Source organism: Cynocephalus volans, chromosome 14 (assembly GCF_027409185.1).
Source record: "Cynocephalus volans isolate mCynVol1 chromosome 14, mCynVol1.pri, whole genome shotgun sequence".
NCBI classification, from domain to species: domain Eukaryota; kingdom Metazoa; phylum Chordata; class Mammalia; order Dermoptera; family Cynocephalidae; genus Cynocephalus; species Cynocephalus volans.
Window position 1 is genome coordinate 29,141,172 of NC_084473.1, and position 19,025 is coordinate 29,160,196.

General features: G+C 33.7%; 1 protein-coding gene across 2 annotated transcripts in view; it reads left to right on the plus strand.

Moving 5' to 3' along the window:
- LCLAT1 (lysocardiolipin acyltransferase 1) overlaps positions 1-19,025 on the plus strand; it is a 175,532-nt gene that overhangs the window by 92,505 nt on the left and 64,002 nt on the right. For both annotated transcript variants that reach the window (XM_063078755.1, XM_063078756.1), the window contains 2 exons: positions 5,734-5,880; positions 10,718-10,834. In XM_063078755.1, the coding sequence (XP_062934825.1) occupies positions 5,734-5,880; positions 10,718-10,834 (264 nt within the window). The remainder of the gene's footprint in view (positions 1-5,733; positions 5,881-10,717; positions 10,835-19,025) is intronic.

The window sequence follows — 19,025 nt, forward strand, 5'->3', positions numbered from 1 at the left end:
AAATATGATTGTTGAAATAAACTCAATTTGGAGGACAAACACAGCTGAAGATCAAGTTAGTGAGTTGAATGATCAAGCCAAGGAATTTTTTTTTTTGAACATAATGTCAAATGAGAAAGATAAAAAGTATTAGAGGAGAGATCCAGAAGTTTTAACATATATCTAACAAGTTTCAGACAGAAAATATAAGAGGATGAAGAAAAGAAAAATTTTTCTTAAATAATGAAAAGAATGTTCCCAATATTAAAGGAAGACACAATTACTAGAGATGGGGAGGGGGAGAAGGTGGAGGATTAACTGGTTGATGGACACAAAGAATGATTGCATATTGTAACAATGAATAACCTAACCATCCCGATTTGACCATCAAACATTGTATACAACTATTGATAGCTGACTTTGTATCCTGCAAATATGTATAATCAATTATGCTTCAGTAAAGAATAAATTGGAATAAATAAATAAATAAACTTTATTCTGGGGGAAATAAAAAAGAAAGACTCAAATATTGGAAGAGATTACCAGCTGCTGAGCTGAATTAATGAAAAAAAGTTCTATACCTAGATTCATAGTGGTGAAATTCTATGAAACCAAGATAAAGAGAAAATCATAAAAGCTTCCAGAGGAAAAAAATTAGGTTATCTACATGAATCAGATTGATATCAGACTTTTTACTAGCCATATTAAATGTCAAAATACTGGGGAAAATAGCTTGAAATTCTGAGGGGAAAATGATTTAGAATCTCAAATTCTGTTTTTAACCAAACTAGCCTTCAAAATTGAGAACAAAGCAAAGATATTTGGGGAATGCAAAGACTCAGACATTTTTTGAAAGAAATCTTTGGGGTGGACTAACAGAAAGACATAGGCTACAAGAATCAGTGACAAGCAAAGAAACCAGCAAACTTAGGGTCAAGTCTAAATAATTAAAAATGTTTCTGTGAAGTTTAAGGAATGTGTTAGTTATAAAAATGACAGTAATGTTTTGGAACTATTGGATGGTTTCTGCAAATCTAGTAAGAAATGCAAGAAGAGAGCATACTTGTTTATATTATTACTGTTTTAATTTTTAAAAATTTAAACTTAAATTTTAAACTTTACATTTTAAATTCCTGCTTAAACAGTGATAGAATTGAGCGTGTCCTTTTTAGTTTGGGGAAGATTATTTATTGTTTAACTCAGTGTTGGTAGAATTATATGTTTAAATATGTTTGCCAAAAATGGATGGGTGAAACACTTTTGAGGATGATCACTAAAAGAACAAAATGGGGTATACAATTTCTGTAAAGGGCTAGATAGTAAGTATTTTAGGTTGTGGGGTATACTGTCTCTGTCACACCTGTTCCACTCTGCCATTGTAATGCAGAAGCAGACGCAGACAATTATACATAAACAAATGGGTGTGGCTAAATTCCAATAAAACTGTATTTATAAACACTGAAATTCTAGTTTCATATACTTTTCTATCACAAAATATTATTATTCTTAATGTGTGGGCCATGCAAAGATAGACAGAGTATTGGATTTGGTCCGTGGGCCATAGTGTGGTGAGCTCTCCATTAGAGAACAAAGGGGGAAGGCAAAAAAAAAGCTTAATTTCAACTAAAGACAGAAAAGGGGAAAAACAAGGAGAAGGGGTAGTAAGAAACCATAAAGGGGTTAATAACCAGGAAACATAGAGAAGATGTCAGGAAAAAAAAAAGTTACCCCAATAAATGTGAACAGAATAACTCTTCTAGTAAAGATGAGGTTCTCAGATTGGGTATAGCCTAAATGATAGTAAGTACTAGAATAAGTAAACCATCGTGTATCTATATTATAGAACAATAATACTACTTAAAGTGTGATTCATATAACAGTACCAGTCAGAAAACTGTTACTTGTCCACAGTGAGATAAGTACAGAAATAGAGTATTTGGAAACTTTTATAATATTGTGACATTGTCACAACATCCATGTGTGAGATTATTTTTCTAGTAATTCATTTTATTGTATTTCACAAAACTCTCAATCCATAATAGTTTGGAAATTAACAACAGAAAACTGGTTAGAGAATCACTGTTAGAGAATTCACTGCAGGTATTTAACAAATGAAGTGGGTTTGTCTGTGTAATCATGATAAATTTAAAAAAAATGTAGAACAGCGTAGAAGATGTGATCTAATGTGTATTTTAAAACCACCAATTTTTAGAAAGTGGAATAATTTGCATCAAATTATTAAATCATGATTATCAAAAAGATTTTGATTGGTGGGGTAGGATTGAGGGCAGTGGCAATAAGGAGTATTTTCATGTTTTAGTCTAATTTATAGCAATGTGTATTTATTTATTATGTAATGCTTTTAAAAATATTTTGTTATTTAAATTAATAAGCTCTTGGTCTTTTCAGTAAGTGGTACTGGTCAATTGAATATCCATACAGAAAACAAAAACTTTTAACCTCTATTTCACACAATACACAAAAATTCATTTGAGATGGATCATAAACCAAAATGAAAGTTGAAACAGTAAAGCTTCTAGAAGAACACATGGAATAATGTCTTCATGACTTAGTCTTCATGATTTCTTAAACATAACACAAAAAACACCAAGTACATGGAAAAGATTATATATTCATATTCTATATATGTGTGTGTTTGTGTGTATATCTGATAAAGGACTTTGTATCCTAAAAGTTAATAAGGAAAAGACCACCCAGTTAAAAATTGGGCAAAAGGTTTGCAGAGGCACTTCACAAAGAAGATATCCAGACATCTAATTTGAATATGAAAAAGTGCTCAGCATCGTTAATCATAAGGCAAATGCAAATCATAACTACTACACATGAATCATAATGGCTAAAATTAAAAGGACTCATAAGACCAAGTGTTGGTAAGGATATAGATAGAGCAATTGGAACTCCCATACTTTTCTGATGGGCATGTTAATTGGTACAATTGCTTTGAAAAACTGGTGCTATCTATTGAAGCTGAATGTACATAAACCCTATGATGCAGCAGTTCCACTCCTGAGTATTTACCCAACAGAATTGAGTGCTTATGTTCAACAAAAGACAGATATAAGAATATCCGTATTGATTTTATTTATTCTTAATGGCCAAGGAATCTCCATCAAGAGTATAAACTAGTATATTCATATAATTTAAACTACTACACAGCAATGCAAAGATGGAAATGTTGCTACACACAACAGCATGGATGAATCTTATAGAGAAAACAGTGAGTAAAAGGAGCCATAGACAAAAGAGTACCTACTGTATGGTTCCATTTATATGATTTATGATGATTGAAGTCAGCATAATGGCTTCCTTTAGGGGGGATATTGACTGGGAAAGAGGCACATTTCACACATATTCCAGAATGTGGGAGCATTCTAGAATATTAGAAATGTTTAATATCGTAATCTGGCTAGTGGCCACACGTATATGAAGGTGCTTCAGAAAGTTCATGGAAAAATAGAATTGAAAGATAATACAAATGTTTCCATGAACTTTTAAAGTACCCTCATATGTATATGTAACTATTCATTAAGCTCTGCACCTGTACACTTAATACCCACATGCTTTACTGCAAGTTATGCCTCAATAAGAACGTTAATAAAACACCAACTCATTCTTTACTCACAGATCTGAAATTCTGTCTTTATTATATACCAAATTCTTAGCATATCCTAAGACCTTTTTCTAGGCCTTCATTCTTTTCCATTGGTCTGTTTTGCAGAAGTACTATTCTGATTTAATCGTTGTTGCTTTATAATACATTTAATGGTAAAAGTCTTTCCCATTTATTATTCTGTTCTATGATTATCTTGAATATTTTCACTTTTTTATCATTATAATCTTTAGCCTTATTTATTTAGATAATTTTCATCTTTGTCAAATATTCACAATTCTCACATACCCTCATGCTTTTGGAATTTTGATTGGAAATTACTGGCATCATTGATCAAGTTCAGAGACACTGTATGTCTTTTTTGTTTAGTTGTCTTCATATGGTTCCTGTAGTTTAATTACATTTGTTTTTGCACATTTTTGTTTTGCTATTGTGAATTGGAACTTTCTTGTTGTTTTTATGATCTTTGATACAATATTTTTGATATTATTGTAACTTGTAAATGATAATAGTGATAATACCTATTATTTATTGAACACTCTGTGCTAAATAATCTTATTTATTTCTTACAACAACCCCTATCAGGTAAATATTGTTATAACATTATGCTCATTGTACATTTGGTGGCTTGAGGGTAAACAGCTCCAGAGCTATACTTCCTGTACACACTGGACTGTTGGCCTCAGTGTCCTCAGATGAAGGAGGACAGATGTGTGTGTTGTGGTAGTGGGGGTGGCAAGCGTAAGCTCAAGTCCAATATTGGTTATGACTGACAAGATAGTGAGTGACTAGTAATTAGATGCTTATCAGTAGGACCCACACTAAAGTGGATTTTTTTGTACATGCTTATTTGTGTTTGTAGAATACAGTACTTTAGTTTGGACTTACTCAAACCAAAAAGACTCCTATCGTTGTGTTCTTTTTTTTAATCATTGACAAATGATTTAATGATCATCTTATATATTCTCAGGGTACTATTGTATTTGCCAAATGATGATAGTTATTGTTTTAGTTGTGTTCTTTGTTTGCAGGGAACCACTACTCATCCCCACCAGCTGAAATAATGAGAGTATGTTGTAAAGATATGCATGGCAGGAAGAGAAATGGACTTTTGTGGATATCCAAGAGGTGGATCCATTGAGTGGCCAGGACTTGTGGAGATTAAAACTGTCTTTTGTTTTGAATCAAAATCAGCTTTAGGCAGCTTGGCTTAGCCGCAAGAGTTTTTGACCTTCACTATAGTAGACTATCTTTATCTTGCTTCAGCTGCCTCTGCTTTTTTTGTCTATTTGACCTTGTACTACCAACTTGTTTATTTTCTCTGTGGTCCTAGATGAAATTTTGGAGACAACATTTGTTTGGCTTAGACAGTTACTGTGTTTGGCCCATGCTTCATGGGCTTAAGACAGGCCATGGACTGGCTGCCTTAAGTTATGTACCTACTGCAGTAGGTCTAGTCATTTGTGGCCAGAGAGAGAGAGATGGATGGTCATCTAAAACATGACTCATTTAGGCTACCTCTTCAGTAGCAAGGTTGATTTGCCCTAGAGAGAGGGGATGTGATAATAGTGTTTACTCTTATTAATGTGTTTAGTAGCCATTGCATGCTTTCCCTTCTCTTTTAAATCTAAAGTGGCTAGCATTGAAAATAGCAGTTGTACTTAAAGGCTGAGTAGCACAGAAAGGGAAATACTAAAGAGAATGCTTATATACGTGACCTGATAACAGTCCTCTTTGTTCAGTGCTTTGTAAGCTTGAGAACACATATTCTTTTATCTCTCATAGGTAGCTTGGTTAAAATGTGTTTAGTTTGGATTGTTAAAATCTTGGATGAGTTAGTGATAAATATTAGAGGAGTTTTCCTTTATTTTAATAACTAGTTTTGGCTTGAAAAGAGATTTTTGAGGATTTTGCAAACCCCAGTATTATCAAACCCCTTTAAGAATATTCCCTGGTATATGTGTATTTATTTAACCCAAGATCAGTGCTGAATTTATGGTATATCATGAGATGCTTATTATGATAGTAAATAATTTATGGTAAAGCCAAAAAAATATTATATTCAATAATATGTGGATATTCGTGGTAAAATTGTATGTAAATAGTTGTTAAATTGATTCTAGGTTGGGCCATGCAGGCTGCTGCCTATATCTTCATAAATAGGAAATGGAAGGATGACAAGAGCCATTTTGAAGACATGATTGATTATTTTTGTGATATCCGTGAACCACTTCAACTCCTCATATTCCCAGAAGGGACTGATCTCACAGGTAAGGCAGCCTGGGTTTGTATCACAGAATTTTTAAACATGGAGGAACTCAGAAACCATCTAGTCTAAACTTCTTACTCTTCAGATGAAGTAAGTGAGTACCAACAAGATTAATGGCCCACCCTTAAGGTCACTCTGTTAATCAGTAGCACATTAGGACCCAGAACTCCTGGCTTCCAACTCACTGAATTTATAATAGGCAACCCCAAGAGGTCATTATTATTCACACTTGCTATCCTAGAGCTTTATATTTTAAGCCTCAAAATATAGTTTATAATATTAGCCTTTTATCTTTGCAAAAACCTAGTTTTAAAACCATGTTTTAGGTAAAATTTGTCTTCCCCTACCTATTCTATATATTCTTTCGTCCTCTCCTAAAGTATTTATTTATCCATTAGACCCTTTTTTCCCTCAACTTCTTTCTTACAAGAAAAGGATCTGATAGTAACCAATTTTAATTACTCTTGAAGTTAATAGGTTATTTTTCTCCTGATATTTAAGCCTAATCCCTACTCTAGGCAGGAAAGCCTTTGTCCCTTACTCAAGAAAATTCAGCCATCATTGAGTTGTGGAGGGGACACAGAAGGACATGTTTATAATTTTTCTGCTTTCCCAGATATCAAACCAGATAGGCCAAGAATGACAGTGGATTTCAAGGAATTCTTAAAAAGATTTTAAACAAAATACTGTACAGTCTATCATCCTTACTAAATCAATGGTTTTCACACTGTTTTAAACCACAAGTCATTTTTGCAGATGAAGCCTTATATTGCAGTGTAGGATGTAAAACAGATAAAAGTAGAACTGCTGTGCTTGAGTACTGGGAGGAATGTGGGGGTGGGGGTGGTACAGCTTGGACAGGAAGTAGTTCTGTAGAGTCTTTGGATCCAAAAGAGCAAAATTTACCTTTAATACCCTGATAACTTCAAGAAAGATACAGCAGAATTTGAAAAGGATCCATGGATGAAGGTCTCCTGTATGAGGGAAGGCAGATTGAAGCAGGATAGAACTGAAATCTAAAAATTGCAAATGCTGTGGAGAGATGGAACATGAACTTGTCTTCCAAATCCTTGATACTGGACTAAGAAGGGCAATCTTTAGAATTTGAGAGGGCAACAGGTAAATGAACATACTAATTCACACTATGCACGTAGTAACTTATGAAATCCATTACTCAAAAAGAGTTTTCAAAATGAAAAATACAAATTATACAAATATATAAGGAAGTGAATGGGTAACTGAGCCATAATAGGTTGATAAGGGAAATTCAGATATTTTTGGAAACATTTACCATAGATACCAACGAAGAGATCTTCGACTCATCTATTACAGCCAGCCTGCCATATTTAGATTTTATAATACTTAGAATGTATAATACTTAAATTTGGGTACTGAAATGTTAGCTTCATTTAATAGATATAGAGTATAGAAAGCCATTTACTGAAATTACAGATTGATTGATATTTGTGAATGCCAAAATGTACACTAAAGAATGGCAACTTTGGAAATTAGTAAATAAAAGATAATAGAGAAGATGATCGTGTGTTGCTGCTACTCTGGTACATTAGTGTTAATGTGTTCATACATTAGACCTTCAAAGTCTATAAAATATATATTTAAAACGTTTTTCGTTCTCTTTTTTCTCAAGTTTCTTTTATAGGTAATTAACTTTAATCTAGTTGCATATTTTTGGAGTCCAGAGTGCTCACCATTACACAGTGTAGTTGCATATTTTTTTTAAGTTAAAATAGTATTTACATTTTAAGGCGAACTTGCAAAAGCCAGACTATTTGACAAATAGAGAAAACAGAGTGATCCTGAAGCTTTAAAATGTTGTGGGCTTTTTTTTACTGAGTTGGAAAAACATGACATTTTTAAAAAATAGGCTTACAAAGTATCTCCAATTTGGAAAAAGTACCTGTTAATTAAAAGGTGATTTTAGTTACCATAGTTAGCTTTAAACCTGGGTTTTTAAGCCCAAAGAAAACATTTTAAAATCCACTCTAAGTTCTGAATCTAGCTTGCTTGCACATTTTAAAATTAGTGCATTTAAATGTATCTTTCTATACATTCTATCTTAATACATGAATTATTCGAATTATCCTTGGTTGTAACGTTTTTCTTCTTCATGGAAGCAATATATGTTAACTTTGAGAAATTTAGAAACACAGAATTATGTACAAAAATTTCTATAATCCCACCACTCATAAATACTGTTCTAATTTTGGTTCATTTCCTTCAGGTCATTTGGTCACACACACACGCATAGGCCTTTATATGTATATACACACTTATATAATCTTAAACCAAATTGGAAAATTGAGATCACATTTTCTTTGTTCTTTTTTTCACTTAATGTTATATTGTAATCTTTCACATCATTATTTATTCTTCAAAAATATGTGTTTTAAAGGTTGGGCAGTTTTATAGTATATTGATATATCGTTAGGTTTCTCCAGAGAAACAGAACCAACAGGATATATAAATATAGAGAGACTGAGATTTATTTTACGGAATTAGCTCTTGTGATTGTAGCAGTTTGTCAGGTTCAAAATTTTCAGGATAAGCCGGCAGGGTGGAGATTCAGGAAAGTTGCAGTTCAAGTCCAAAGGCAGTCTGGAGGCAGAACTGCTTCTTCCTTAGCGAAAGAGGGGAGCACCTCTGTCATTTTCTGTTAAGGCTTTCGAATGATTGGATGGGGCCCATGCAAATTATGGAGGGTAATCTGTTTTACTCTGTGTACCAATTTAAATATTAATGTAATCTAAAAATACCTTTATAGAAACATCCAGAATAATGTTTGACCAAGTACCTCTGTGTACTGTGGTTTAATCGGGTTGACACATAAAATTACTCATTACAATTGGTAGAAATTTTGACTTTCATTTCCCTGATTTGGAAAGGAAAACTGTTTCTAGGCCCTTTAACAATTATGGTGTTATGCACAATTTATCACCCTTGTACATAAAACTTCCTTATTTAATAAATATATGAGTGCCTGGAGCTTTATATACAAAACAAAACCCCTATTTCATGAAGCTTACATTCTATGAGGAAAGAGATAATAAGTTAATAAAAATATGTCAAGTGGTCATGGTGCTGTGCAGAAAAACAAGGCAGGATAAAGGAGATGGTAATAGAGAAAGCGGGGTAGGGTGTTATTTTATATAAAAAGGTTAGGCAAGCCTCTCCATTATGTTTCTATTTAAGTAGGGACTAAATGAACAAAGCAGAAAACAATGCAGCTATATGGATAAAAGGCATTCTGGATAAAGGGAAGACACAGACCCTGAAGTGGGAGCACACATGGCAAGTTCAAGAACAGCAGAGTGGCCAGTAGTCCCATGGGGTGGAAGGAGTGCTGGAGTGGGAGAGTTACAGGGAGGGAGCTGACAAGACAGGAGGTTGTGGTCAGAAAGTGGGATGCTAGTGCAGTTACTAATAATAACAGAGTATGGGGATGGGTAGATGAAGTGGGGGTGGAAGGAAAAATCTGCATCTGTAATTATTCTGTGTCTCTGATTATTTCTGCTTTCTCACATTGTGACTGTACTTTTAGAACTATTTACACTTGTATTCACATTCTGCAACAGAATTCAGTTTTGTCTTCAGAGCCCCCCTCCAAGTCTTTCTGACAAAGAGCAGATTAAAGAGTAATTAGTTACTGCTCATCCCCTTGGTGTTTCTGGAGTTCCTAATCCAATTTAAGATCCTGTCAGCTATCTGTAATATAAATACAGTTTTCTAGTCCCATGTCCAAGATATTCTCAAATGAATGAGAGCTGAGTTTATTGCTTTTCATGTTTAGGGCCTTTACTTTTGGCTTGCTAGGGATCTGTGGATATTTGACCCAATTCCTCTATTATAAAATGATGTAACACCTTCTATAGGCGTATTCGTCAAATATTTTAATGTTGTGGAATGCATCTGTAGTTTTTGGAGGTTTTGAGGACGCAGTGATCTTAAATTTACTTCTAGGAAATTCCATGACTTGGAATAATGGCCTATAAATTCCAGGATGCAGCTAAGGATTGCAGGTTCTAACATCTACTGTTATCAGAAGGTATTTCATGATCTCTCCCAGCAGTTGAGGCCAAATTTCTGAACACTTTACTTTTTCCAAATGTATTTGCTGAATAATGGGTTTGGTTCTTCTTGCAACTTGTAAAGTTACCTCATGGAATGGAAAAAATAAGTTTTTGCCAACAATTGGAACATACACTTAACTCTGTAACTATATTCAGCCAAACCATGTTCAGATGTTTGTACATGATGTGCTAATCATGTGCTCATTCTGTTGTGGACTGGTTTTGGTTAGTAATATTGGCATGCTCTGTGCCTGAGCAGGGCAGATATTTTACTTTGCATTGAAGGCTTAAATTATTGGGTTTAAAAAATGTTGATCTGATATATTTGATTGCTAGTTATTTCTTATGGATATCTAGATCCTTATATTTTGTTAGTTTTTAAGTTTTATTTTATTAGATTTTATATTAGTATTTCAATTTTATTATGTAAGATTTATTTTATGAAACTTTCAATTTTCATTGTATATTGATTTTATGAAATCTTTTAAAGAATTTCAAAGATTTGAATATGAATTTCAGAAAACCGATAAAAAATCTGTTAATACCTTATTATAAAAATTCTTAAAGATCCCAGACCTTTGTAAGGAACCATCTGAAATGTTTGTATCTTCTCACTTGCCTCAGTATACTGTATTCAGTAATTGCAAAACAATTAACCACCATTTTTATCAAAGAAATTCTGTACTTACTTTCTTACCTCAGTTGTTTCCCTTTATTTTATGACTTCTAATGACCTATTGTTTTCTTTAGAAAACAGCAAGGCTCGAAGTAATGATTTTGCTGAAAAGAATGGACTTCAGAAATACGAGTATGTCTTACATCCAAGAACTACAGGCTTTACTTTTGTGGTAGACCGTCTAAGAGAAGGTAAGCGCCCATCTCAAAATGTACTTTTTCATAGACATGGCAAGAATTAGTAACCTTTATAATTAGCCTTTTAGAATTTATAAAGCATTTTTTCATATTTTATCTCAAGAATGAGATTCTGTATTTTAATACTAAGTTGGCCCCGTGTCCTAAAATGTTTGACTGTGTATTCTTTATAAGTATAAATATATCTTTGTAAAAAAAAATTCTTTTTCCTTTTTCAGAAGAGGCAGAAAATGATGCATACAAGTTAGACTATAATTCTGTTTTTAAATGTTTCTCACAAGAGCAAAACTGTCTTAAAAGTATCTTATCACCTATATTAACCCTATAATTCGCTCTTAGGATTTGAGAAAATATCATTCTCTCACTATCTTATGTCGTTATAGTTTTTTATAGCTTAAAAAAATTATTTTGCATTTTACTTTTTATTATAGCTCTGCATATTTAGATATTTATATAGCCATACACTCATATGTACATACAAATAAATAACACACATATGAAAAAGAGGGAACTATCCAGAAGCATACTAAAGTGTTGATTTTACTAGAATAATTCAAAGCCCAGGGTCACCTAGCAGAAGAATCTCGTTCGCACATTTCTGCTCTCCACTCTGATTTCTAGCATGCTATATAGTATAATGGTGACGTCTGTGACAAATTATCACCTTTATCTGGTAGGTAGTTGCTACATTGTCATAAAACTGCTGTGCCTAACATGAAAAGTCTTGAACTATTATGTAAGAAAAGGTATAAAGTTCTTACTTCTTTCCCTAAATAGCATCATTGTTTCCTTTAGGGTTTAAGATAGAAAGTATAACCTGCCAAGATAAAGCTTCTTTACAACTAAATACCCATGTGCACATTCCTTTAAAATCATGTTGGTATGGTAAACCAAAAATGTTGTTCCTATAAGTTTGGCTTGCTTTGGAAATTCTGTGGTTACACTAATTTGACGTGGACTTGTGGGCCTGATGGTCATATTGTGCACAGTCATACAATATAGTGTATATAGTATATATTGTATAGTCGTATACAATAAGGTGTATATAGTAAGTGCCCATCTACCCATAGAAGCTCGCGGAGCATGCAGTTTTTCATGCCTGTGAAGTAGGGTAGAGAGGCACCAAGTCATTAAAGTAGTAATGCTTTTTTTTTTTTTTTTTTTTCACTGTGGCATCTAACTTAGACGCATTCAACAGTATGTTTTCTATTTTATAGTATTTAGTGATTTCTTTAAAGATATTTGTGATATCATGAAACACATCATCTTCTGTATTTCTCTGTTAACAGAAGTATGCTGTTCGAATACATCTTTTGCTAATAAAGATGTTCCTAATGCAGGCAGGATAATTGAGAGATTATTTTATAGTGATAAGGGTATGTGTGTAGAGCTCTCTGTTCTGAAATCTGGAAAATATCTTAGTAGCAAACTGATTTATAACTTTGGGGAATATGTACTTAGTCATCACTCAAAGTGTTAGTCAACAACCACAATATGTAATTTTTCCTGCCAGAACTGGCAGCTGATTCCCCTTCCATCCCAAAAAGAGAGAAACACAGTTAGATGATTCCATTTACAGTTAGAAACATAGACTGGGACCTGTACAATAATAAAATACTCCTAAATATTTTTCTTTAAAATAACAAAAATAGGAAATATGGTAACAATTATAATTGTAATAGCAGCTAACATTTATTGAGCATTTACTAAGTACCAGGTATTATGCTAAGTGTTTTATATGCCTAAAGTCAATTAATCCTCACAGCAACCCTACCTATATCTAAATATTAAACAATATTTAATATTTAACTACTTAATAGTTATTAATATTTACCTCGTGGTACAAAACTGAAACAAAAATTGAAGTGAAGAAACTTCATCAAAGTTACTGGAATTGGAATACAGTTTGTCTAACTGAATAGCCTATGCTCTTTGTACTATAATTTGTTACCTGTTGTATTTATACTGTTATTTTAATTTAAAAGTCTTTAAATCATAAAGCATCTTTGTAAAATTAGTGAGCTGGAGTATGTCGTTCAAGAAAGAACTTTTTAAAAAGAAAGGGAAAAAACAGGCTAACTGATCAGATCATGGAGGAGTGATGGTCACAGTTTAGGTGGTTGTGATGCTGCCTGAGACAGCAGCGGGGGCAGGCAGAGGCCAAGGAGGCATCAGCTGGGGAGTTGAGGGCAGCTTTGATTTGGGGGATTTTGGGATTGAATTGTGTCCCCCCAAAAGCTTCATGTGCTAGAGGCTTGGTTTCCAATGTGACAGTGTTAAGAGGGTGGGAAGTCCTTTTATGGTAACTGAGAGATGGGGCCTGGAAGAAGTGATTGGTATGGCCATGCCGTAGTGAATGGATTAATAGTGGTGGTCAGGGGCGTGGTTCTGAGGTCTTTCAAAGGAGAGCACATGAGAGTCTCTTTCTGCTCTGCCACTTTCTGCCATGTGAGACCCCTGGGTCACTGTCACCACCATCAAGACCCTCACCAGATGTGTTCCCTGAACTTTGGACTTCCCAGCCTCTGAAACTGTAAACAATAAATTTTATTTTCTTACAAATTACCCAGTTCCATGTATTTTTTATAAACAATATTAGTTGAGTTAACTGTTTTTTTTTTCTTTTATCTGAGAAGTAAGAGAACATAATGCCCTAGCATATTCTTCTCAGAGCATTATATATTATACTGATAAACACCTGTCATGATGATTTATTTCATACGTACTTCTGATCACAGAGTCTTTCAATATGTGATTATGTAATTTTTTTTTCAGTACTAGAATTACTCAAACCCAAAAGGAAATTGCTAACTTAGAGGAAAGCAGCTTTCACATGAGAAAGATTTTTTTGTTTTGTTTTAACTACACAATTCATCGCACCAAAAATGATTTATATTCCTTATCGTCTGTGGTGCTTCTTCATTTTTAACAATAGAAGCTTAGTTCTTCTTTGATTTCAAACAAATAATGATTTGGTCAACCCATTATTTCATTTTCATACATTTTGTAAGCCTATTATTGTGTCATAACCATGCAATAATTACTTTCACCATTAGGCAGCACAAGAGTACACATTTGAAACAACTTGAAATGGTTATAGTAGTTAAGAGTGGGGGATCAAACACTTTATAATTGTTTCAGGGTATGTCCTGTTTAAGATATGACCTGTCCTCAAGAAGTTTATAGTCTTCATGGATAGAAAAGAATAATACACATGGAAAACCCTAAAAATAATATGACAGTATAAGTTAAGAACTAAGTTTTATGGTATATAGATATTATGCTGATTAATTATGAGAGTATCATGAGTGTTGAAATAATTAAAAGAGATCATGTAGTATTGAAATGCCCAGGTACATCTTCTTTAAGAAGCTGAATTTCTCTTGGACATTATAGACTGTATATCATTTGGATAAGCAGGAAAATATAAGCATGGCTGAGGAAGTACAAGAAAGGCACAGAGTTAGGGCCAGTATGGACCTGAGCAGTCAACTAGGAAAAATCAACCTGATTGAGCTGAAGACTTGGGTTGTAAAGTTACAGACAATATTTAAGAAGGTGGTTTGGAGCCATTATTATTTAAAAAAACAAAACAAAACAAAACTTAATCCCTGCCCCCAAATAGTCATGTTTTTAATTTTTCCATTTCTAAGTCAAGTCACTCAAGCGAATCAGCTCATGTATTAAGACTTTAAATCATCATATAGATATATTTAAGTTTTATATTTGAAATAAATAAAATGCTTTTAAATTCAAAGTAGAACAGTCCATTTTTCAATTCATATTTAACTCATGTGCCTAAATTCTAAATAGAAGGCATGAAGGGTGCTGTCCTTCTATTAATCTAGGGGAAACAAGGTTAACCACTAAAGAAAAAATAAATTTTCACTGGTAATTTGGATCAGCTCACCTGAACAAAACTCTTCAGTCTGTATTCAGGGAGAGAGAATTGCTGACACAACACCCACATGACATATATAGTATCAGATAGTCCTGTGGTTGGCTCTCTCTCATTTTGGTCTATAGTTGTTCTCATTTGCTCTGAGAATGTTGGTAGTTACCTAGGAAGTAAAAACAGTATGCCAGTCATAGACAGCTCAGTCTTCAACAGTGTTATTAGAACGTTTTAATTTCTTGGACTTTTTGCTTAGTGTGCAACTACCTGCTGACAATCAGTCCATTTGTTGCCAATAGTGGCTGTATATAGTGGGGGACTAAAGAGGCTGGTAGGAGCCACCACTCTCTTTGACTCACATTGCATTTATTTTAGTCAGCAAACCTCTCCCAGGATTGCATTTCGTTAACCATTCCTAACAGCCAGCATGCTTTAGGAGTCAAGAAAGAAAGGCAGACAAACTTGAATTATTGGGTGCATTATATACCCTTTACTCTGACCTTTTCATGTGGCTTTTTAATGTTGGAAACTATTTATGAAATAGGATGACCTTTTCTTTATGTCAAAAAAAAAAGTGATTGTACAGTAGACCTTTGACATTTGCTAGAATATTTTCTGAGACCTTTTCCATTTTCCCAAATTTGCAAATATCTTTGTAGATTAGCAGTTGACTTTCTTTTGAGGCCATTTTACAGGGAATCTTTTGTCTATTTATGGTAATATATAAAGTACAGCAAAATCTAAGTGAAATTTGGATACTGATCAGTGGGCAAGCACACAATCACCTAAGTGACTTGGTGACTTACACATCAAGAAGCAGGTATTATTCAAATTTGCCTCAGCAAAATTATACATAAGCACTTTGGGATCTCTTCATGTTGGATCTTCTAATGCCACAATACTGCTTTATACCATAAATGGCATTTATATTATTTTTTTTGTTCATTTCTGTTCTCACTCTCTCTTAACAAAAAATCTGAGCTACTCATTTAGGACAGATCTTGGCATTATGTTCAGTGAAAAAAGTCATGACAGCCTTAATGAAAAGTGATAGAAGGCCTGTATTTTTACATTAAAAACAACCAGGTAACATTTATCGAATACCCACTATGTGCCAGGCATTGAGTTGTGCATGTGTTTCTTTTCCTTGCCCATGCAGTAGAATCATCCATAGAGCTTTCTAAAAACACAGATACTCAGGTTCAAGCTGAACCACTCTGGTGATAAGATCCTGGGCTCATAGCTACCCCCTAGCCACTCTCATCTGTGTCACTTAAAAGCTAAGCGGTAGTTTGCCCTCTGCTACACCTGAAGATACTGGTTTCCTTTAGCAACTTTCCCAGGTTTACACAGTTGCTGAGTGGAGATTCCATAATTTAGACTCAGGTCTATTTGATGCCAAAGCTCATGTTCTTTCCACTGTGTAATAAGTTTATGGTTTTTCTATTCCAAGTGCTACAAAAATTTATTCTTTGCAGGGTTTTTGTTGGTTTTTTTCTCTCTCTCTCCAAGATTTCTCCCTGATATTCTTGGCTGTAACTGTGAGTTTTTTTTAAATGGGAAATTGTATAAAGGATTTCCTTTTTGTAAGACTCTCTTATTTTTCTGATTCCTACATTTACCAATTTGTCTTCCATTTCTGTAATCCTTAAAACAAGAAAACATAATACCCAAACTATCTGTTCTTTCAAACTGTAGTTCCAGCGTTTTCTCTTTTTGCCATCAAGTCTCAAAAATAGCTTGATGACTTAATTTTCTCAATACTGGCTTACTTTCTATTAAAAAAAATTATTTATTTTTTATTATAAAAAAGAACATTTTATTTGTTTTTGGCAGCTGGCCATTTTGTTTGTTCACAGAGATTTGAACCCTTGACCTTGGTGTTATAATACCATGAAAAAGAACATATTTATTGTAAAAAAAAAAAAAAAATTGGAAAATCGATTATAAAGAAGAAAAGGCACCCATAATCATACCTATCATATATCAGAAATATCCAATGCCTGTCTTTTGACATATAGTCTTCCTCTGTTTTTCGATATGTACACATTTATATCAAACAAAATTAGAGTCAGATCATATACTTTGTTTTGTAAAGCTGTTTTTTAAACTTAGTATAGTGTGAACTTTTCCTCCCCATCCTTACATAATGTTTTCTAAGTATGATATATTAATTTATGCATGGCATTCTTTCAGATATATGGACCACTGTTTATTTAACTAATCATTATTGTTCAAAATTAAAGTTGTTTTCAATTTCCCACCCTTATAAATAATACCAAAGTGTGCATAAATTGTTGTGATTATTTCCAAAGGATATATTTCCAAGTCTAATTACTAAGTTAAAGGGTATAAATTTTCTTAAGGATTTTGAAAAATCTCATTTTTATGCTCTGCCCCCTTTCAATCAGCCACCAAATTCTATTGTTATTGCCTTCTCTTACAGATATCCCACCTTTCTATGTTTGCATAGTGGCCCCATGGATTTATATTACATTACTTCCCCTTTTCACTATTTCTAGCTTTCTGACTGGTCTGCCTCTGGTTTCTCTTTTGCTAATCCATTTTAGACACTGCTAACAATCCATTTACATAAATGTAATCATATATATATTTATTTGTTTAGAAAATGTTTCTTGCACACCTATTCCCTTGAAGATTATAAGATTTAGAAAGCATAATTATAATGCAGTGTCATAAGAGATATGAATGGAATGTATCTTAAGGACATAAAGAAAGAGGAGCCAATCTTTACCTAAAGTGATACTGAAAAGGTGGCGTATGAGCTAAGAATTAAAGAACAAATAGGCATTTTCCAGGGAGAAAATGCATTTAAATATTTGTGTTACTAACATATTCCTTGATCAAGACTTTATAATATGGTTCCAATCTACTTTTTAATTTCACCACTCAGAACTCCCTTTCATGCAGTGATAGCCACACTATTTCAATTAATTGACCACTACTGACTGTGCCTTCTGCTTTTTAAATTTTGCCTCTGGTTATGTCCACCTAGGCTAAAACCTGTAGTGCTTTCCACTCTTCTTTAACCTTCAAGTACTATTCTTCCTTCCAAGGATCTTCTTCCATGAATCCATTTCCAATTTACCTGAGTGGCAGTCAGCTGGACTGAATATCTTTTTCCTCTCTAATAGGACTCTTAGCATGGTAGACCTTTGTTAATAGCTGCTTTAATACATTTTATCTCTTACCTTCTTAGAAGAACAGCAAAGGCCACATCACCTAGATCATTAAGGGCAAAGATTTTATTTCTAAATCCAATGAACAGCTTTCCGCCTTTATCTTATTTTCCTACAGCAACATTTGGCACTGTTGACTCTTCTTAATGTACACTCTTTCTTCAGCTTTTCATTTTTTTTCCTTCTTCTGTGGCCACTTCTCAGATTCCTTAGCAGCTTCTTCATATCAGTCTGTCATTCTGTCAGATATTATATATATAATATCTTGACTGCCTGTATTCCTCATAAGGCTTTCCTAGGTTCCTTTGTTCTCTCATTGTATACATTCTGGGCCATGTCACTCAGGTTGGTGTCTTAAATTATCATTCATATGCCCATGACTCCTAAGTCTAAATCCTAAGTCCAAAAGCTCTTTCTTAGTTCAGATCCATGTATGTACCCTTTGCCACTTGGAGGTTCTGCAGGCACGTCAGCCTCAATATGTCCAAAATTGAACTTGTTATTTCTCCCTAAATTGCTTTTCCTTCTATATTCTCCATGCTATGGTGATGATGATGGTGATGATAATGGCTAACATTAATTGAGTACTTATGTGCCAGGATTATTCTAAGTGCTTTACATGGACTAGTTATTTAATTTCTCTGTACATCAGTTTCCTCATACATAAAATAGAGATGATAATAATACCTCCTGCCAGAATTAAATAAACTAGTCTCTATTTTATGTATGAGGAAACAGATGTACAGAGAAATTAAATAACTAGTCCAGGATTACCCAGTTTTTAAATAGCATAACTGGGAGTCTGGCTGCAGAGCCTTTGTCTTAACCACTATGTACCATTGACTCAGTTGCTCAAGCCAGAAACCTGGGAATCATTCTTGGTTTACCCCCCTCTGCCTTTCTCACATAAAGTGAAATCCCAAACAAGGCCTTTTGATTCTATCTCTTAAATATCTCTGATTAAACCTTTTCTTTTCATTTTTACTGCTATTCTGGTGTGGGCATCTATTGTATCTCCCCTAAATTATCATAGAGCTGCTCGGCTAGTCCTCATAGTTCTCTCTTTCCTTAAGCAGTCCTTTCTTCACAT